Source organism: Aphelocoma coerulescens, chromosome 20 (assembly GCF_041296385.1).
Source record: "Aphelocoma coerulescens isolate FSJ_1873_10779 chromosome 20, UR_Acoe_1.0, whole genome shotgun sequence".
Taxonomy (NCBI): Eukaryota; Metazoa; Chordata; class Aves; order Passeriformes; family Corvidae; genus Aphelocoma; species Aphelocoma coerulescens.
The window spans coordinates 14,826,985-14,849,495 of NC_091033.1; the positions used below are offsets into that span (position 1 = coordinate 14,826,985).

Genomic DNA, 22,511 nt, shown 5'->3' on the forward strand with positions numbered 1-22,511 from the left:
CTGCCTGGAGCAAAACCAGTGTCAAATATTCCTGCTTGGCTGTCTCCTTGTTGTCAGGACATCTTCATATGGCATTGCTGAGACAGCTCTGATGTGTGTCTCTGACATTATGATATATTTTCTTGTTTCCTTTTCCCTCCTCTTTTCCTCAGAGAACTCTTAAACTTTATCCTTTGGGGTTTTTCTGGAGTGTGGGGAGGTTCCTTAACACATACTGTGATGGTTTCTTTTCGCAAACTTCACCTAGAAGAGGAATCCCCCCAGTGAGCATTTGCTGCCTTGTCATCAGGCAAGGATTTCTGGATTAACCCCCCAGTATTTTGGCTTCCCCCTTCCCTGTTTGCTGTCTCAACAGCAGCAAGGAGTTGGCTGCATTAACAGGGTTATAGATTGAATATAGCAGTGGCCAGAGTGAGTGCTTATGTTAAATGACATTAAATAATGGAATATTTTCCATGCCTTTGTGGTGGTCCCTTGGGATGTGCTGGCTCCAGTGACAGCTTTGCTGAGGCCATCCCAGCCCCAGCAGCCACTCAGCCCCACGTTAGAAAAGACAACTGACTCATGGGGGGAACTTAACACAAAAAAAAGAGACAAAACTCAGAGTTGTTCAGTGTTCCCTCCTTGCAGCAGGAGCAGCTGGAAGCCCGATCTCCTGATGGAGCCACACTTCCAGCTATTCCTTGGCTGTCTCCATTGCCCAGGAAAGGATTGGGGTGAGGGAGCCCATCCCGAGGGGAGGGAGAGACGTGGGCCATGACCTCCAGGAAAGGCTGCCTGTCCCCAGTGGGTGTGAGCAGAGCCCAGCAGGGGTGTCCCAGGTGTGGGGTGCTGGGCAGGTGAGGTTCTGTCCCACTGGGCTGAGGGGACACCGAGCTGGGGCAGACAGGGACCCTGGGGCTGCGTCCTGGCCACGGAGCCCAGCTGGGGAAGAGCTGCCTGGAGAGCCTGGCACATCTGTCAGCTCATTGTCTGGGCCCAGCACAGAACAAAGAGCACAACAACAGAAAAAATGCAAAATGCATTTAAAAATACTCTTTCATTTCCCTTTTTGCCAGAAGCAGAAGTACTTAAATTTAACAGAGGACAAAAGCAGCTCTTGCAGAACTTCCAAGAGTTGGGAAAAATAAAAAGCCCTGTGAGAAGGACAGGGTTTGGGAGATTTTCCCCCTTGTCCTGCCTGGTCTGGGGAACCCCCTGAGCAGCCAGCATTTCTCCCCCTAAAGCAGACAGCAGCCTCCTGGCTGCAGCATTCCCAGTCCTGTCAGGTCCTTGGGATACGTGTCCCCTGGCCAGTTTAAAAGCAAGCTTTCAGAAAGGTATGAGGCAATCTTTTCCCCCCCATCAGTACTTTTCTTCTGCAAATTGCTTGACTAAAAGGCTCAATGGAATATAAAAATCAAAGGGATAAAAATTAAAATTTAAAAAAAAAATAAGGAAAGCACTGCAAAAAATGTTTCAAGATGTAAGGAATATTTGTAAGCAGAGGAAGTACCCAGTCTGTACATGAATGTCCTGTCACTGCTGATACACTCTTACAGCCCAGGGGTTACTTTGGTGATATTCCATAGAGAGGGATCAAATTTTATTCTCCTCTGTAAATATAATTTTGTCTAACTCAGAATGGAGACAAGCTGCATGGATGTAATAATTAAGGGCAGGAAAGCTTGCAGTGGTTCAGGTAGAGGCTGTCACACATGCAGTGAAGTGCTTTTGCACTGAGCACAGTGAATATTTGGTACTTTACCATGGCTTTAGGGCTGTCAGTGGCATTCTAGGAGAAGCTAAGAGGTCTTGGCTTAAAGCAGCAGCACGTTTGCTGAGCTGCTGACCCAGTGTGACCATGAACAAGTTATCTGACCTTCTGATGCCCTCCATCAGTCAGGCTGGCTGGACTCAGGCCTGGTAAAAAGCAGATGTTGCACCTGTGCTAAATATTTCATCTTCAGTTTGGCTAATTTCTACATAAACATTTAATTTTAATATATATGTAAGGTCTTTCCTAGAGAGAGAAGTGTTCAATGATGTGTTTAAATGAAATGCTGTTGCTTTTGGTTTGGACTGGGAAGGTGCTTGAAATTAAGTCCACTTTGAGAGCTTTGCTAACTTGATGCCCTAATTTGTCGCTTTTTTTTTTTTTTATTTTAGTAAGTCAAGTTCTATGATTTAAAACAAAAGCACAGAGAGGTTAATTTTGTGATATTCTTCTAGATGGGCAGCAGATCTGGGAAATGGAGGCAACGGTGGACAAAGATAAGAGCCAGCCTGTAAGTATGCAAAGCACTGTGTGTCCTCTTGTGCAGCTTCTGGGGAGCAAGTTGTGTTCAAGGGGGAGCTTCCAAAGAGCATCTCAAAAGCAGAGGAGCAGCAATGATGAACAAATGTCCAATGCTGCAGCAGTACATGTGCTGCAGAAAGAACCAATTCATGCAGCAGCAGCCCCCAGCAAATGGAGTCACCGCTGGATCTGTGTCCTGCAGACTCCACGGTGCCAGCCCAGGCTCTGCAGGATGCTGTCCTGGCTTCCCTGGCCCCTGGGTGCCGTGTCCTTTGCAGGACAGGGTTTGTCCTGCAGGAGTTCAGATGGACACTAATCTTTGGAGGCAATGAGCCTCTTTGTTCCCTTTGTTGCTGGGACCTTGCTGTGGGCAGGCAGATCTTTCAGGAGCCAGCAGAGACATTGCCATGGGCCCTGCCTGCCCCGCTGGGAGCGGGGAGCTGTCACAGCAGTGGGGTCTGGCTGTGTGTCAGTAAAAAGCCTATAGAATAATGGAGTTATTCTGACAAAAAGAGGGAATTCTGCAGTGCACACTCATTTATCAAGCACTGTGGGATTAGCAGTGCTTCTGCATTTATCAACATTTCATGTTTCATTTGTAGCTGAGACTTCTCTCTCCAAGTTCAGGACAGCACCAAGTTCCAGAGGGATACAGTCCCTAGAAACCAACTTGCCAGTACCAAAATCTTCTGGTCTTTCACCATCTGCCCTTTTTTCTCATACCCTTCTTTATAGGGGTGAATAGGGAGATTTCTCTTGTTATGCCTGGAGATGTAGCAAGGGGAGCTGCACACAAAAATCCCTGCTCAGCCCCAGTTGGTGATTCCTTGTTGTCCCCTGCCTCATTTCAGAGCATGCTTTTTGTGGAGATCCCCGAGTACCGGAACAAGCACATCCGCACAGCCGTGAAGGTGAACTTCTATGTCATCAATGGCAAAAGAAAAAGAAGCCAACCCCAGCATTTCACCTATCACCCAGGTAATTCTCAGGGACAGAGCCACTTGTTGCCTAATTTCATGAGCAAGATTTGATTTTCTGCTCTGTTGTTTTCTTGCCATTCTTTGAGGAGCCAAACGTTGCTGATTTAATTCAGCTCAGTACTCAACAACTGCTTGGTTTAAAGGATGCCTGTGATTTATGATCAGGATTTCCATCACTTTGGGGTGGCAGCTATCTCAGCTATCTTGGCAATGGGCTGATGCTGCCCTATTCACTTGATGGAAGTTTGCTAGGAGCCTCAGTGGGAACAGGCTCAGTCTGGGACATGATGTGACCCTCAAAACCATGAGTGTTGCCTTCTCTGATGTGTCCAGCAATAAGAAAACACCAGATCTGGGAAGGGCTTGGGATGGAGGAAGGCAAGCAATATATATTCTTTAGAATGAGACTATTTGAGAAAAATATGAATGCTCTTCTGACGTTCTTCCTCTGGGGATTGGTGAGCCATGTCACAATAAATGCAACAGGATTACGAAGGAGATTCCCAGAATTTCCCAGCTTTGGCTGGGAGAAAAATATTGTGAGAAAATCACAGTATTGTGTTTGTGGAAACCAGAAAGCACAAAATAACAGCACCAGGTTTTATGCAAGCTTAAAATGATGTCTTAATTTGACTTGTCTCTAAGGAGAGGCAAAACGTTTGTTCAGACTCTTACTTTGGTCTCCTCCAGCCTGAAAATCTCTGGTTCTCTCCCTGAATTTATGAACTCTATAGGGTGTCACCAATGACAAGGTTTTGTACAGTTGCTAAATTGTTCTGCTCTGGAATGGTATTGAGAAGCACACTTCCATCTCAATACAATCCCTAAAACAGACCACATAGGAGAAGGAATCCTTACTTCCTAAAAGGAATGTTGCATGACCACTTTATGGTTTCCATTGTGTGGTGTTTCTGTAGTGTTTTGGGAAAGATTTGACAAACAAAATCATTGGAAATGTAGAGGACCATCATTTACCCCACCAGGATTCACACAACTCTTACTAAATCATGGTCTTTTAAATGATGGTGTCAGACAGGTCTTCAGCTCTCTGCGCTGAGGAAACCTCATGCAGCAGAGACAAAAGCTCTAGAATAGTTCAGCTCTGCCTTTGGTCACTCGTTAAATGTCTGACAGAAAGATGGGGAGTCCTGGGATTTCTATTGGTTCAGTCTTCCTTTGAGATGGAAGTACTACATGTAACACCTATCTATGACTTCTCATTTTGTCTGTGTTCCAGAACAGCCCTTAAATGAATTAAAATAGGAGCTGAAGTGTTGAATTTTTCAAATTTAGCAATTTGTGGTTCATTAGTACGTTAAAGATTTTTCAAGAAGCTCTTAGCACAGAGTGCTTTGAAGAATCTTTGCCATGGTTGCATGTGGGTGATTTATTAAACTCAGTGCTTGTGACATGTGAATTTAGACACACAAATCTTGTAAAAGGCTTAAATCTCTTATTACTTCAAGGAAAACCTCTCTGTTTCTCCTCAGCTCGTTACGAATAATGTCCTTTGCATGCTTTATTCTAGTACCATCAATCAAAACAGAGCCCATTGATGACTATGATCCAGCCTTAATCTGCAATACAGTACACAGTGCTCTGGGGACAGTAACACAGCCTTACTATTCACAGCACACAATGGCCACCGAGTCCCCTTCCTGCCTCGTGGCCACTATGGCTCCTTGCCAGCAGCTGCGCTCAGGCCTTTCCTCTCCCGACTCACGGTACCACCAGCAGAACCCAGCTGTGATTTACCAAAGGAGCAAGAGCCTGAGCCCCAGCCAGCTGGGCTACCAGCAGCCCAACCTGATGGCCACACCAGTTGCCATTGCAGATGCCCATAGGTCCGTGCTGGTGCACGCTGGTTCTCCAGCCCAAACGTCAGCCGTGCTGCACCACTCCCCAGGCCACCAGCAGCCTTCTCCTGTGATCCACTACTCTCCAACCAACCAGCAGCTGAGGTGTGGAAGCCACCAGGAGTTCCAGCACATCATGTGCTGTGAAAATTTCACATCCAACGTGTCGAGATCCAGCCAGCCCCAGGCCAGCCAGGCCCAGAGGCTGAGCCCCACTTCGTACCCCACCGTGATCCAGCAGCAGGCGGCCCCAGGCCAGCGGGCAGCCAAGAACGGGCCACCAGGGAGTGACCAGAAGGAGGTGCTGCCAGCAGGAGTGACCATCAAGCAGGAGCAGAACCTGGACCAGGCGTACCTGGATGATGGTAAGTGCTGTGTTTCTCTCTGGGGCAGTTTGTTGGAGGGAGGGGCAAGGTCAGAGTTCTCAATGCCCCTGTTCCTCAGCGTGGCCTCCTTTGATGGGCGTGGACATTTGCTGTGCATTCAGGCTGGATTTGGGTCTTTCATTAGGTGCATTTTTGGTAGAAGGCAAAGCACTTTGGCCACTCACCCACAGAAACCCTCTGCTTGCTCTGTGCCACAGGCTCAGCTGCCAGGTTGAGCTGGTCCCATTTTGTTTCCATTTGCCAAAGGTTCCATTGCCAGTTTGGAAGATGGCGGATCTGAAACGCAAAATTATTTTATTATATTTTTCATATAGGGCAAAGTCCACTTTGTAAAATGCTCTGTACATTTTGTACCAGAAAAAAGCCCATTGAGCAATCTATCAAGGCCTGTAATGAATGGGGTAGTGCTGCAGGCAAAAGCATTGCAGATGTTCTAGATGAACAGTGGGACATTGATAAGTAAAACAATGCTGTTTCTTTGTTGTGAGCCAGCTGATTTAGCCTTTAGGAATGAACATAATTTAGAGTACAGCTTTCTTTGAACATATCCTGCTTCTTCTTAGGTAGGCAGCTATTGGCAGTCTGGTTGATTGGTTCTTTTATTAAAGCACGTTCCTGGCAGGAGGAAATCAATGCAAAATTAATAGTGCAGCTGGACACTGCAATCACAGAGACCAGCAGCAAGCCCAACATTGATTTTAGTGGGAGCAGAGTGAGGCTGCTGGATATATTGCTGCAAATACAGGATGTACTTGTGCAGGAAGTACAGAGCTGATTGTCATGTATGGGAACTCTGCTCTCCTCTCAGTCCAGGCAATTGCAGGCTTGATCTCCTGGATGTGCACCAGGATGTGCTCTAAGCACCCATTAGCCTGGGATTCTTACTGCACTTACCTGGAGTTGTGAAATTGTGCCTGTGAAAGTTTGACTTTCTTCAGCTTGGGTCCTGGTGCTCTGTATCATGTGCAGCCTTCACTGCTGGGTTTGTGGGCAGAGTTTGGATGGTTTCCTCTGTTAGCTATGCTTGCAGAGCTGATGCAGCTTTGGTGCCATTGCAGTAACATCTGGAGAGTTTTTACTGGTTCCCTTCTCTGAGCAGGAGATTTAGGAGAACTATAACTGAGGAGATTCACTTTCCATTCAGGGAATTGGGCATGGTAACAAAGCAAGAGAATCTTTCTAACAGGAGAACTAAACACTGTCGTTTAGGGTCATTTTAATATGAGAAGCTGAGAGATTCTTCCAGATTTCTAGAAATACTTGGTACACACCTTGTAAAAGAAAGAAAAAAGAATCTTGAAGTAAAAGCTAACTTCAAAGTCAGGCCAAAGTCTACTTAAAAGAATTCCCAAGATGGACTGCAAAATTATTTTTTTTAATCAGGCCAGTGACACCCAACTGCAGCCCAGCTCACCAAGGATGCACTCACCCTCCCTGCTAAGAGGAGCCATTAGGCAGAACAGCAGCAATTAATAATGAAATCCCAGGCTTTTCCTTGGCTGACTGGATCATCTTGAATTGATTTCAGCCAGAGATTAATTTATCAATCATGGCACCCAAATCAGGCCAGGCAGGACGGGTCACATGCAGTCTCTTTACTGACCTCAAGTGAGTTTACATCAGCTGCAAGTGTGACTTGGAGAATTGTGATTTACTTTAGGGCTTTGCAAAGCATTTCATTCTGAAATGATCAGGACTTGAATTGAAAAGCCACATTGTTTGCTGCTGGGGAAAAGTGACTCAGAACATAACAAAAGCCATGTTTTTCCTGACTAGAAAGTTTGGTTTTGTGCTTTACAGTATTAAAAGAAAGCAAACCCAAAGGATTATGGAGGCTTTTCCCTCGAATCCCTTTTATCCAGAAAGCTCTTCTGAGATAAAGTGAGCTGTTAAGTCTTGCTGTGATTTTCACAGACAAACACTGAGCTGGTGCTTCCCCAGGCAGGCTTGGCATGAGCCAAGTGCTGCTGCTGCTGCTGCCCAGGCTCTTGGGCAATCACTGCTTGGTGTCTCTCGCTTCCCTTCCCCCATCTTCCTCCTCTCTCTTCCTTGTTCTCCTTTCTCCAGAGTTCTGCTGACAGTCCAGCTTTCGTCCCTTTGCTGCTGTAGCCTCCTCTCATCAGCTCTTGCCCGCTGCCTTCATGGTTAACACACAGCCTCGGTGTTTTGGACTTGGTTTCTATTCCGAGTTTTGCCACAAACTTCATGAGTGACCTGGACATGCCCCACGCTGTCGGTTCCTCATTCCTGGAGCTGGTGCCTCTCAGAGTGGGCATGCTGAGAGTGCTGGGGCTGTCCTGGGTGTGACCAGAGCAGAGCATCCCATAGCTGACACCATTGTTACTTCTCTTCACCTCTCTCAGCTTCCTGATGTCACTGCTGGCAGGACCACTCATTATTTTCTTCTCTGTCCTGCTGTAAAAAATATGTTATTTGTCCTTCTTCGGGCAGCCATGGTTTGGTTTTGCTCAGAGCCTTCACTGCTCCACAGGGTGCATAATAGTGGGAACTCAGCACACTTAACCTGTTCACCCCTGCCTTGAAAAATAAGAGCTGTTCCCCCCCTCTGCAGGAGGATTCTAGCATGTGGGCTCTCGAGATTGAGTGCAGCCAAACCAGCCTGGGCCTCAAGGCAGGTGATGAGAAGTCTTTACCCATTTTCTCAGGTGGGTTTTGCCATGTGCCAGGAGCTCTTTGTGCAGAGCTGCACAGCTGGTACCACCCACAGCCCCTTGGTGATAACTTCAGCAGATCTGTAGCTGGTTTGTGACCCTACTGCAGGTGTCCAGACCTGCCATGTGCTTTCTTGGAAGGAGACACTGGCCCCTCTTCTCCTCTTGCTGGTGCAGCCTCAGAGAGGAGGTGCCCAGCCCAGCCTGTGCTGCCTTCTTGCAGCTTCCCAGCCTTCCCCCTCCCAGACAGAATTACAAAACAGGGTTACTGGAAGGAAGGCTCCACTATCCAGTCAGAGAGGGTGGATTTGGATATGCACCCGTCGCAAGTTCAACATTTCCACACATGACTGCCTTCATACACTTACTCCTCCATATTTCTCTGTAAAAAAAATAGATATCTGTAACTTTTTGTTATCAAATAGTGTGAAGAATCCCCAGAGGAAGGGTCTGTTCCTGAAAAATTGACAGGGAAACCTTAGTTACACACCTCTGCCCCACAGATTCAGTACTGTTGGAATTACTTTAGGAGTGACGATCTCCAGCGTGTCAGGAGATCCTTCAGGATGCATCAGGTGTCCAGGCTAGGGCTGGCAAGCAGGGATCACCTTCAAATGCAAGTGAAAGCCATAGGGTGACAGAGTGATAAGCTTGTTTCAGCCAAGGCTTCATCTTAATATTATTCATAACCAAACCGCCCACAATGGTAAAAGTTACCCAAACAACCACATAAATATGTTGACAAATAGAGCTGAGTTCCTCCAGCACCCTCAGAGCAATGAGATTAACTCTTTAAAGCACAAACCCACTTAAAAATGTAGTTCTTTGCAGCACTGTCTGCACCCCCAGGTGGGGCAGGATCGAGAAGGGGCTGGTGGCACTGATTGTGCTCCTCCTGCAGAGCCAGAGGGCTCCTGTGCAGCCCTGGGGAAGCAGCTCAGCTTCCAGGAACTGGTGGGCCAGTTCCCCATCTGGGACACAGACACAGGGCTCACTTCCATGCACAGATCATGGTGGTGTAGCTTCTCTTGAGTGTTATCAGCTTGCCGGCCCTAGATTGAGATCTCTTCGGTTCAGCTGTCAGGCTGAACTTTGCAAAGAAGAATGATTGTCATTATTCAAATAGTAACTGTCTAACCACATCTGACACTCTGAAGTGCCTGCTGGATACAGCAGCTCTAAATTATTTTTGGTGCACAGCAATCTCTTTTTGGGAGGAGAAGAGCAAGGCAGATGATGTGTAGTGGTTTATCAGGCTGCTGATCAGCGGAGATGTTTTATAGTGAGCTCGGGTATTTCGCAGAAAACTTCAGCCATGTCAGATATTTCTCAAGAAAATGGCTGTGCAGGATGTGCCGTGTGGTCCTTGCACATCACCCAGCACTTTGGATCACCTCCATGACGAGCAGTGTGCTCCTTTGTGCAGTTTTGCTCACCCAGCACCACTCAGAGTGTGTTACATCCCTGCATTTCCTTCGTGTGTTCTTTCATTCAGCAACAATCCTTAGTCTGTCCCCATGGTACTGTGAAATGAAATTCAAATCCCTTCTTTCCTTCATGTTCAGGAGGAAGCTTTCTTTTCTGGCCAGCTCTGTTCTCCTTGGGCAGGGAGTACCTCCAGGAAACCCTGGCTCTGCTGGGACTGTCAGCCCAGAGTGCTGCTCCAGGACCGAGCTCCTTCCTGCCAGGGAGTCCTCAGGGCTCTGGCTGGATGCTGGCACATCCTGAGCTCCCGCTGCCCTCCCCAGCCCTGCACGTGGATGGAGGGGGTGACACGGAGCTCCTGCCAGCTGGGGGTTCCAGTGGGAAACCCTCTGAGCACTGGAGCTGCACTGGCAGGGCCAGGGGTCCTGCCTGCCTGGAGAGAAGCTGCTTTTCTCCCTAAACACTGTAGTGAGCCCATCCACAGAAAGCACAGAAGATGGTGGCTTTAGGGGCATCTTTTAGGTTGGTTTGTAGCTGTTTTCATCTTGTGTCCATGCACAGAGTTTAACAGCAAGACAGGGCAGAGGGGAAATGTTCTTGTTTCCTGGCATTTTAGACAGGAGCGAATTTGAATCCTTCAAATGGGCTGGGGTTCAGTTACGAGCAACAATTTGCATCTAAAAAAGCCATGCTCTGTTTTTAATTAGAACTACTTTTCATAGAAGGTGTGGTCACGTCTGCTCAGGCAGAGTTTGACTAAGAGTGAAGCCTGTATGTTCTCCAAAACATTCTGCTCAAACACTCTAGCAAATCTATGTATTCATCAGACTCATTCCTGAAGCTCTGACTCACATTATTACAGATTTTCTGTTCTCTGCTGGGACCTTGCAGCACTCCCTGGGTACACTGCAGCTTTATTTTTGGATCACTGCTCTTGTGGCTTTGTGTTGTGTTAGGATCTGCATGCCCCCGTCCTATGGCAAGAGTCTTGCTTTTCTAGAGGCAATATAAAAAGAGAACAAAAAGGTGGTTCTGCTCCCAAAACCCTGTAGTCTGTTGGCAGGAAGTAGAAAGATCAGTCTGTTAGAAGGAAGATCTGGGCTGAGTCTGAGCTCAGTCTTCCAGCAAAGTATTTAACGTCCCTGTACTTCAGTTTACCATTATTAAACAGTATCTTATCCTCCCCTCTAGTTAATTAATTAATTCATGTTAGTAACACACATGGATTCTCAGAAAAATCCCTACACTTGCATACCTGAATAAGAACTGATTCTCTTCACTGTTATGGCAGGCTCCATCTGATCTTGTTCTTCACCTCTAGAAACAATTCATTATTAAAAAGTTCAGACACATCCAGCCCCATTTGAAGACTGCCCTTTCCCCAGCAGCCTTTCTGAGCAGCTGCCTCAAAGCATGCAAACCAAAACAAAGTGAGAAAAAGAAAAACCCATACATCCCAAATCAGCAGTAGAGGAAGGAAGAAAATGAATCAAGTGATTAAAACCATAGTTCCACTGGCACCTCTTTGTTCTCGAGCTCAGGAATCTTTAATTGGTGCAGTAAGTGCCCAGAGGCGAGTTGTGTCACAAAGCATTTCCTGTGCCGAGAACATGCAGAGCCCATTAGGAGCCCAGTGCTGCTCTGAGGGGCACATGGGCACTGCTGCCTCCTCCGTGGCCAGGGTCCCACCAGGACCTGCTGCCCCAAGTCAATAAAGGCCACTTCTAGGGATTTGGGGTGGAAGGCACGTCCCTGGTTTTGAGGGCTGACTGTTATCAGCTGAAAGCACTCAGTTTTCAGGAGGCATCAAGCAATTTTCAATGATAGTTTTGAAATACTGGCAAAGAGTTACTTGAAAAAAAGAACTTGTTCGTGCAGTTGGGAATTGAAAGCTTCTAAACCACAATAAAGTCCTTTCCCAGACTTACTGTCCATTTACTCCAAGCTCATGGCATTCCTTAGTCAGTCTGAATCACAGGCAGCAGACAGCTCTTACAAAGGAGACCATAGACACCCATCTGTTGGGAGACATCTGCCAAAATGGACCATACATTTACTTTTATTCCCTCAATCCACTTTCAATTTAAAGGGATAATAACAATAACATTTTTCACTCCAGTGACACTATTCATCCAGTGTAGGGAAATGGTCACGAATTAAAATTATTCCACTGCAGAAAGAGGCAGACAAGCTTTTCCCCAGCTCTCACAGATGGATGAAGCAGGATCAGAGCTTTTGAGGGACTTGGCTCCAGCTGAGGCAAAAAGTCAGTGGTAAAACTGTGACTTTCCTGGAGAATCCCAGACTTGCAGGTGCCCCCAGGTGTGCAGGAGCTGCTGCAGCACTGGCTGTGCTGTAGGTGGTTAAAACGTTGTAGTAAAGGGAGGAACTGGCAGAGCTCCTCTCTCCTTTTTCTGCCTTTCCACAGGCTCACTCCTTACATGCTGTATCCATCAAGGAATTGTAGGTGCTTTCTAGCAGTGAGTGTTGATGGCTGGCAGGTCACTGTCCCTGGGGTCAGGTGTGTCTGCCAGAAACATTCTCATTTCTTGGGCAGAGTCTGGAGACAGAGCAAAGCTGTTGTGTGAGCAAGTGCAGGGTGCAAGGAAAAGGGATCAGCGATCCTCCTGCAAGCTGGGAGTGATACTGGGGGCTTCACACAGAAATTCTTTCAGTTCAGTCAAAATCATAACTGTTTTGACAAAGTTTTTAAAAATGGGGACTTTGGTGATGAGAAATGCGCAGCTAGAAAATGGTTTATAACAAAACTGTGCAAAGCAGGAAAGGGGATGAACTCATTCTAGCGTTAAATTCTCCGTTTTGCGTTGAACCAGAGAAGTGCTCTCTGGGAGCCTTGAACAGGGCTTGCTTTACACTCCAGCAGCTCACCACAGAACTGTGCTGGTTGAGGTGGTTGGGGGTTTTTTTAAGTTTTATTTTGCTAACACAGCTATTATGGTAAAAAGCCTTGCAGAGACACAGCTCTGCTGGTGTAAAAACCCTGGAATCAGCACAGCTCAGGCTGAGTCAGGGAACCACCGGCAGCCCTTCCACGGAAGGGGTTGTGCTGGGGTGAGTGTGCACGGGCAGGGCGTTTGTTCCAGCAGTGCCAGGGCTGCTCAGCTGGGGCAGCTGACAGAATGGATGTGAACATGAGGGGTAATAGAAGGGATTTTCCTGTGACAGGAATGGCACGAGCTCAGCCTGCTCGCCTGGTCTGTTGATCACCTCCAAATGAATCCCAGTAATTCCCAGCAAAGGTGGTGCAATGAGCTGGGTTCATTTATAGGAACGGGCATTGCTGATGGGGGTTGTACCTGCAGCAAGGTGTGGATTTGCCCTCACAAATAGGGAGGGGGACAAAATCCTTTTAGCTCCCCTTCAGAATGAGCATGATGCAATTGAATATAATCAGTGACCTGGCTCACATCCACATGGCAGCTCGAGGCTTTTGCTAGTTCTTTGCAATTTCATTGCAGTTCTTGGAATATTAATGGCAATTTAAAAGTTTCTGTGCAGGTAACTGCAGCAGAATAGAGAGGGTTGTTTTTTTTTTTTTTCTCAATGATCTTTTCAGGTTGATCCAAGAAAAAAACAAAACATTAAAAGTACAAACCTGGATGTTTTGGGCTTTCAAAATCCAGACAGACAAAAATGATGCCACTTTGGGGGCGGGAGGTTGATTGCATGATTTAAAAACCAATCTCATGATTGTTGGAGGCCTGACTCCTGAACCCTGAATGCCTGGGTTTGGCATTGCTGCTCTTCAAGTTTCATTTGGTACAAGTTGGGTTAATGTTAGGAATGTGCAAAGGTGGGGAAAGGGTCTTTTCTCCCCTTAAAGCTCAATGTAATAACTGGGAGGATTCAGCTCCTCCTGTAATGACTCTTGAAAAGGCAACTTGAGTCCTTTTTGAACTGCACTTTGAAATGCTGGGAGCAGCTGCACAGAGCCTTGCTGCTCGGAAAAGTTTGGAAAACATCTGCACATTTCTTTAACTATTGTGAAATAAAATGCCTGGCAAGAATAACCATCTTAAAGATCTACAGTCTTTTTATGGTGCAAACTGAAAGGCAGTTATAAAGCCTTCTACTGTAGAAAAATGCCTGGCTTCTCAGCGTTATTCACACAGGCAGAACTGTCTCAGCTCAGGTCACATCCTGCCAGGCAGCAGGGATAGTTGGTGGGGGACTTCTTATCTGTATAGACCTTTTCTCTCACAAGAATGAAGATCTAAAATTGATTCACCTAAAGTCCATTTTTCTTCCACCTGTTTTTCATACTTTGTTATAAGTAACAATATAATTATTTATTCATAATTAATTATAAACCTATCTATATAGTTATAAAATATAATCATTTATAATCAGTATTTATTTATAAATCTCTGGTCATTTTTAAATTTAAAATATGAGAATGAATCATCTGAATTTCCCATCTGAGTTAGTTTTCTTATGAGAACTCAGAGCAGTGAGAGCTGCTTTTCTGCCCAGCAGAAGCTGCTATGGCCTTACACTGCCCAACCATTTTATAGCTGTTTCCTCACCAGTTCCCAGAGACTCCTGTGCTCAGACTTGGATGCAGTGAGTGCTTAGAGGCATTTTGAAAGCAGACGGGACAAATGTACAAGAAGACAATCCTGCACTGGCTACGAGAGGTACTCAATGAGCTAATAGGTCACTGCAGCTCCTCTGATGTGAAGAACAAGCAGTGCATCTGTAGCTGTGCCAGTGGGAGAGTCAGGGACTGGGGAAGAGCAAATACTTGGAGACCATAAAACTCCCTTCAGCACATTAGCTCCTAGTTTGGATTTTCAGTCAGGTGCTGGCTTTCATGCTCTTCCTCACTGTGTAATACAGCTTCTTCTGTGTTTACCAGGAAGAAACCTAAAATGTATAAACAATGCAGTTGTGTCTGAATCATCACTCCAAGTCCCCATGCTTCAATTTTGCAAGCACAGAAATCTGGGCATACATCCAACTGGAAATTTCACAGATGACTCCTCGCTCTAAGAGGGGTCTGCACAAAAACCTGAAATCCAAGTATTCCCAACTTTGCAGGCTTTCATATTCTCCAATTTATGTGCACATCTCCAAGGGATGCTGCAGTGTGTTTGGAATTAAAACTCTGATCTCTCCAAATTTGCATGACTAATGGTCTGCAACTGACTTTGAAAATTTGGTCTTGAGTTGGATTTAACCCTGTTAGGTATAAAAGAGTTAAATCTTCAGCTACTGTTAACTGGAGTCAAACCACTGAGGATCAAAGGGCTTCACCATGAGCAGCTCTTACTGACTCAGTGAGAAACAAGGCTCACAGTCCCCATCTTCTTACAGGTTCTCCTAATCCACACAGTTCCCATTTTAACCAAGGCATGTCCTTTTGCGGATTTTTAATTTGGAAACTTTGCACTCCAAAATATAAACTAAACTCTGCCTTCAGCTGAACAAACACTATTTCTTTTGAGTGAGATTGCAATTAAAACTATGTGTAGTGAGAAAAGTATTGCTGACTTCTGCCTGTGGATATTGGAGTGATAGGCTTCCACCTGAGGGGGAATTTTTCCACATGGATAATTGTCAGGTGTGGAAGTAAAGGTCAGAAGGGGCTGGCCCTTGCTCCCACCCAGCCATGCTGGGCTCGCTGGGGGCCGTGGGCACTGGGAGGGGCTGGTTGTGCACCAAACACTGTGCTCAGCATGAGCACAGAACCAGAGACCCTGCACAAATAGTGGGGTGATGTCCCTGCAAAGTGCCAGCAGCGTGGTCCTTTCTCAGTGGTGACTTGCTCTGACTTTCTGCAAGGAGTCTGAACCTCCGCTCTCAACGTGCAAGGAGTAACTTGGGCCAGGGCAAAAGCAGCAGTAAATTAGAGGAGTGTGAGTTTGCAATCATTCCCTCTGATCAGCTCTGCCGGGGGAGTCTAGTCAAAGATTCCCAAATTGTGGTGTGGTTTGGTTTGGTTTGGGTTTCTTAATGAGGGATGACTTCATCACCCGTGAATGAATCGAGTCAAATGTAGGACAAATAGTGAGACACATGAATGACTCCTATGACATTTGCAGTGTCTCAATGGGTGCTGGTTTATTTAGGTGGTTTCTAAGTTTCTTTGGAAAAAGTGAGAATGACTAAAAGAAGGGGGAACCACTTCTTAAGTATGGCAGTCAATGGTGAAAGTATTGTGCCAGTTAAACCTCCCTGGGTTCAATATCTGTCATTATGAGTAACACAGAGTCAGTTTTTTAGTAAGATCTCAGTTCCAGGAGACTCCACAGCCGCAAGCCCAGAGGCCTGGATGATGTATCAGACACTGCATTCCTTTTGTGGTCAGATACCTCCCAGTGCTGGGTCTTCTTCAGCTATCAGCCCATCAGTGGGATTCCAGTTCTCCCCAGGAGGCAGCAGGGCTGTTCTCCTGAAGTGTCCCTGGTCACCAGCGTAGGAACCTGTGCTTAGGGAAGTGCCCCAGTTCAAATCACTGCAGATTAAGTCGTTATCATTTTGTACAAATTGATGTTTGCAAAGGCTGGAAATAGTCTGGACACACCAGGCATCAGGGAGATCCAGGCTTAAACTAGAACTGAGGCAAATTGGAGGGGGACTTTTAGCAGCTGCATTTTTAAATTCTATTTTGGGTTGTGTATCTTTCTTCCTTGAAATTGCACTACATTTTCTCTTATCTGGTTTCTTCTGCACCCTTGTTCATTTGCTTTGAGTTGGGTGCTGTCTCCTTCCTTGGAAAGCAGTCCAAGATTGCAGCATCTAGGACTCCAGCAGGCAGACCCTAAGTGAAGTTTTCAGCTGGGTAGGCTGGATTACGTGAGGGCTCTTCTGAGGTCATCCTGCAGCTTCATACCCTCAAATAACTTAGGGGGGTTGTAACATGTGTTTCCTTTTTAAAAAAATGCCATTGATTTTTATACAAATTTTTCTTGAGGACAATTTTCATAGGCTATTATTAAAGCACAAAAGTAGTACTATGTCTGTTTTAGAAATTAGTATCTCTGACCCTTTGTTCTGTACTTGGTGGCACTTCATAGCTCTTCAAAACTAATGCAAATTCTAGATCAAGATTATGACTCCCCAGAATTTCAGGCTGTTCAGGTAACAGTCTTGGTTTAGATGCAGCACTAAATGCTCCTCCAACTGTTTCTGTCATGCAGAAACACATCTCTGTTTTCAAAACCCACTGCAGAGCACCAGTGCCTCTGCAGGGGCTGGAAGGAGCCTCTCCCATGGGGGACATTCCAGCGCAGTCCTCGGGGACAGTACCCTGGCAAATAATCTGGCCCTTAATCACAGTCAGACTGCAGTATTTCCTTGATTCCAGCAGTCTGTGTGAATAGCACAAGCCATTCATTTCCTCCTGAGCAGAGCACACGTTGGTGGCTGGGGTTTGTTGCCCACGTGGCTGCACTGCCCGAGGCTCAGCCTGGCAGGATCAGAGCTGTGGGGTGAGGGGTTAGCAAAGGGCAGCCTCCCCCAGGCCCTCAGTGCCACAGCCAGCCTCTCGGGGATCTCTCTCCTCAAGACACCGCAGCGCTCAGATGCTCCAGTTATCTGGGGAGTCCCTGTCTGTGGCACGGAGGCAAAAATGCTTTGGCACAGCAATAAGTGAGGAAATTCATTTTCTTGTCTTTCGAAAACAGCGTGGCCATCACGCCTGGACAGATCGAATTTGTTATGATAGCAAAACAAGTTCTATGGAAACCATTGTGAGCCCCGAGTGAGGCTGCCCAGGAGAGTTGGGGAAAGCCGCTTTTGTTTGTTGTGCTTGGCGTCGTTCTGCTCTGGATGAAGATGCTTTAATTTTGTGGGGAGACCCAAGAGAGCATTCCTCTTTTTCCATACCAGAAAGCCTTCCAAGCTGGCATAAGCGTCCCCTCTTTCCAGCTGCTCCTTTCCAAACACACTGTGCCTCCTAAAGATAGTCTTTACAGTGGCTGGGGCTGGTGGAAAACATGAAGCCTGCATGGATTAGCACAGGAATTCATTTGGGCTGACGAATTGGGTTTCCCTCTATAAACAGCAGTAGTGTTTTCATCTTCTGGACAGCACAGCCAACTTCACGTCCTCTGCTCCTCGCCCAGCCCTCCGCCTGTGTCCAGCCCAGCCGTGCTGAGAGCACAGCAAGGCCTCTTGTGGGGGATGGAAAACAGCACGTGTTCAACGAGGTGTTTGCAGCTATCTCCCCTCTCAGACAGGTTTTTTCCAACCCTTAGAAGAGATGGTGGGGTTATTATTTGGTGGTTTGGTTTTTTTTTTCCCAATTTATTTTTCTTTCCAGGTAAAAGGGAAATTAGAGTAGTCCCTTCTCCCTGGTCTAGTGACCTTACAAGCAGCCCACACTATGTATTTGCTTTTTTACTTTGTTTAATTTCAAGTACAAGTATCATCTGCAGGAGTTAGGGATTCTCTAGGGAGGATTTTGCCTCCCTTTTTCCCCCCAGGGCCCTGCACAGCATCACTGCCTCCAGGACCACCCTGCCCCTGCCAGGGAAGCACCCCCAGCACAGCACTGCTCCAAATACACTTTCCTATCACTTATACTTCCTTCTATAGCTTACTTAGTAAATATAACGATGAGGGGTTATTAATCACCCCACATTGTTCCCGTGGTTGCTCTGGAGGGGAAAGGTGTGAAGGCCAATTATGTGATCAGGCTGCATTGAGTGGTGGTTTGTATTTATCTGACTGTTCAGTGATGGATGATTTTATCCATGTCCCTGAGTAACTGAGCATGGCTGTGGATAAAAATGGGGGATTTGGGATTCAGCTGTCAAATGGAAGAGCTCTTAATGTAGTAAAGCTCTGTCTGTTAACTTTACCTAATCACTGTGTTTTCACAAAGATAACCCACACCCTGTTAAAGGTTTGTTCCTTGGAAATGAGTCTCAGCAAGCCCCCACCTCCTCATAACGCTGCAGTCTTCCCTGCCCTTTCAAGGCACTCTGATCCAGCCTGTCCTGTTTCTAAATCGCAGCCTTTTTATAGATAACATTGATTTTACCCATCACAAGATGGGATTTTAAAAAACCAACTGTAAAAAAGCAGAAAACCTGAAATTGGGTAGCAATACCATTATGGTTTGCAATTCTGTTGATCAGTGCATATTTGTGCAGTTCCCAGTCTCCACACTCCCCTGGTGTGATTGAGTGGAGTTTAGCCCTGTTCCCATCAGGGTGATGGGGGCTGCCCAAGGGGAGCCCCAGGGTGCTCTCAGGACAGGCTTTCATGTTTAGGTCCTTCAAGCAAAGTCACTGGCTGCCAGGGGTTTGCAGCTGGAGCGTCAGCCACACGAGGCAAACAAAACCCAGCAGATTTCCAAAATACTAACAGCTGGGTGCAGATGACATTCTTGAATTAAGAAAAAGAAAAGCCCAAAGCAGTTGCTCTCTGGCCCCTTCCCAGGCTGGGCACCTCATACCACTGGGAGAAAAAGAAAACAACTGGGGATGTTTCAGGACACCTAGAAATGACAAGGGGGGAGTCCCCACTGGCAACAGTCACCCTCCTGAGCCGCAGGAATTGCCTCTCCCTGTGGCCAGAAGGCTGCAGTCCTGTCTCTCCTGATGGTCATCCTGACCTCAGCCAGGGTCAGCAGTGACCAAACCCTCTGGAGACTCTGCTGGTTGTCTCCACTCACAGTGGTGATTTCCCGCCCAAAGATAAACTCTGTGATTATTTTCAGTATGGATTAGTCATGCTGAGGGGTTGCTTACAGTGCTCTTCAGGGGACCCCAGGGAAAGCCCCTGGTGTGACCCATGTGTGACACGGCCAGGGCAGAGCACGCTCCCAGCCCAACAGGATGTTGGCTGCTGACTTGGCCATGAGATATAACCCAGCTCTGCTTGAGGGGGCTCTTCCAAGGTCACTGGTTTCTGTCAGGTCAAAACAGGGAAAGTTTTCAGTTCTGTGATGCTCCTTCTGCCCTCTCCCAGCACCCACTGGAGCATGAACTTGCTGTGAAGTTACCAGGGCTTAGCCACCCACTTCAGCTTGAGCAAATTTTAGCTTCTTGGCTGAAGAGCAGAAATACTCAGCCTCTGGGGCAGTCTGTTTTATCCCGTCACTTCCATTTTTAGGTCTCTTTATGTGGCATTTTTGTAGTACCTGGGATATTCCCTCCCCTTTACCAGGCCTGTTTTGCTGCTCTGAGCTTGGCGATGCCATGGCCAGCAGGGAACTCCAGTGTGGTTGGAAGCGTGGCATGTGCTCGCTGCCAGGCACTCCTGCAGTGCCAGGGAACACCCAGAGCTGGCTGGGACAGGCTCTGCAGATGGACTGCAGCCCATGGCCAAGTGTCTGAGCCTCTCGAGTTGTGGGGGAGCACGGGTCAGGATGGACATGTCCTGGTGCTTTGTTTGGTTTCTCCTGTCCACTGAGCCTGTGGCAGAGTGCAGCAGCTGGTGGCAGTCAGCCATCAGAGCTGTCCCCATTTCCCAGAGCAGAGGTGGTGGCAGTGCTGTCACTCCTTGGTGGTGAGGTCCTGTCACGGTGCTGCACGGCCACGCCAGGAGCCTTCCTCAGGTGATGCTGCGAGAGCACCTGAGGAGTCAGCACTGCCTCCCCACCATGAACCAGCCCTTACCAGTACAGAACCTTCCCATCTCTGCCGGGCAGCCCAAAGGACATTCCCAGTCCCTGCTGCAGGACGTCTCTGTGGTGTTCCCAGCGCTCGTTCCGTCCATCTGTGCAGGAGGAGTTGGGCCCAGCCTGTGCCACATCCTCAGAGGTGACGTGTGCTTGTCTCTGGGTGTATTTGATGTTCGAAATGTGGCTGGATGTGTGACCCCAGTGATGCAGTTGAGAGTGAGCTACCCAAGTGCCTTTAGGAGTCTGGCCTTGCAGCAGGTACCCGGTGGCTCCGTGTGGTTCCCCTGCACTGTGTGTGAGCTGGGGCATTTCACTCTGTTGGCAGCCACCCTCCTTCCAGCACTGCTCACAGGGACTGCTGGGGATCTTGGCCTTAGCCCTTGCTGCTGCTGTGTGTTCCAGCTGTCTGTGGCTGGTTCCCCACTGCAGGACAAACAGTATTCCCATTGAATCCACGGTCTGGCTGCAGGCACGGCCTGCCGACTGCTGCTGAATGTGTGCTGTGCTCCGATGAGATCATATCGAACGTAAGCAAGTTTTATCTTTATTTTAGGCAAGAGGGTGTTTTATCCCTGTGGTTCCAGAGCCGCCGTTGTTAGGTTGGAATTCTCCCAGGAAGTGTAGCAGTGCATGGTTAAGTGCAAAGTAATAGGTTCAATATGAGCCACAGACACAGAGCTCTGAGCTGGCTGTGCAGGCTTATGTTTAAAGGAGAGCGTGGCTGCACAGCTGGTGAGAACTTGGGAGAGATCAGGATGGGCTTGCCAGGTATCCCAGACTTTGCAGCGTGCCCATGGGACACTGCCCTGAGCACAGGATTCACCTCCTGCCTGGGTTGCGTGGGGATAACACAGCTCCCAGACCTCACAGCTGGAAAACTGGGGATGGCTCATCATTAAATCCTGGGAAGGATTCCCTGAGGCAATCTCTTTGGGTGGTGGTTCCTACATCTTGATCTGGAATTGGGATGGGAGATCTGGAAATAATTGAGGGCTAATTTCTGAGCAAATGTAGGGTTATTGCTGTTGTGATGAAGTTGGGAATTGCCCAACCTCAATAGTACGGGCTGCACTTCAGCTAAAGGTGAACCTCCACTGGGCATGGAGGAGCTCATTCTGTTTCTGGTAGTTGATATCCCTTCTTTTCTCTTCTCTTTTGTCTTTTTTCTTCTCTTTCATCTTTCTTCTCTCTCCTGTCTTCTTCTCTCTTCTTTTCACATTGAGAACAAAAGTTTTCTTGTTCATGCCATTGACTCAGACTTAAAGTTTGAAGTCTCTGGGTGATGCAGGTAACATTTTTCTTGTTCTCTCAAGCTGTTTACTGTCAGATGTTCCTGGCCTTCTTGAGGCAAGATGTAAAACCGGTTACAGTACCTGCTCCCCGTGGTCTTTTGCACTCCTTTTTCCAGTTATCCGTGTCTCTTTTAATTAGGTTTGTCTCGTGGTCTCTGATTTATACATATACCCTGTAGTATTATATAGTATTTTTATTAGTACATTATTTTATATTAGAAACCCCAGCACTCTGATGTGGCAGACACTGCATTGATTCCAAAGTTAAAAAAAGCAGTTCCTCCCTCAAAGGAGTTCCAGACAAAGTGCAAAATAAGAGCAAACAGCTGGATGTGGGCAGACACACAGTATCTTGTATGTGGCACCTCCTTGACATTATTAGATGTGAATTGTAACACTCTGTCAATAACCAGTTAAATATTTAATGGTCTGGATCCTTTCCAGCTGACTTGGGAGTAGTAACTGCAGCCCCAAAGTGCTGGACTCCCATTGCCAGGACCTGCAGAGCTGGTGCCCATCTCTGCCCGTGGCCTTGGAGGCAATTCCTGAAGGGGGGAAGAATCTTTCCCCAAATTTGCTGAAGGATGTGGGGGCATGATAGAAAACTTGTCCGTGTGTTAAAGCAGTTTTGTGTGCTCCTCTGCTCAGTGTGATGCCTACTGCCCGTAGTCCTGAAAATCAGCCACAGGGGAACAAATGGCTTGTGCAGGCTGGCTGGACTGGGGCTGCTTGGGAAAGCAGAGTAGTTGCAAGCAGAGGGAGATTTGCATGTCTGGGCCAGAGGGGAGCTGGGTTTGCTTGGCAGAATTGCTCTCAGGCCGCTTGTGCATCTTCCCTCTTACCTTGGGACAGGGATTTTCTGCTGTTTTCTCCTGAGAAGCAGGCTCGGGATTCAGTTCAGACATATCAGGAGGGAAACCTGGTTTGTGGAGAGGCCAGGGTTCTGCAGGAGTCCACAGACCCTTCAGAGGGGATGTTGCAGAGTGAAGACACAGCACAAGATAAGATGCCAGAGAATTAGAGCC

At 47.3% G+C, this 22,511-nt stretch overlaps 1 protein-coding gene across 4 annotated transcripts in view; it reads left to right on the forward strand.

Annotated features, from left to right (window-relative positions):
* NFATC2 (nuclear factor of activated T cells 2) overlaps positions 1 to 22,511 on the forward strand; it is a 72,581-nt gene that overhangs the window by 41,350 nt on the left and 8,720 nt on the right. For all 4 annotated transcript variants that reach the window (XM_069034082.1, XM_069034083.1, XM_069034084.1 and 1 more), the window contains exons 7-9: positions 2,212 to 2,267; positions 3,130 to 3,256; positions 4,787 to 5,479. In XM_069034082.1, the coding sequence (XP_068890183.1) occupies positions 2,212 to 2,267; positions 3,130 to 3,256; positions 4,787 to 5,479 (876 nt within the window). The remainder of the gene's footprint in view (positions 1 to 2,211; positions 2,268 to 3,129; positions 3,257 to 4,786; positions 5,480 to 22,511) is intronic.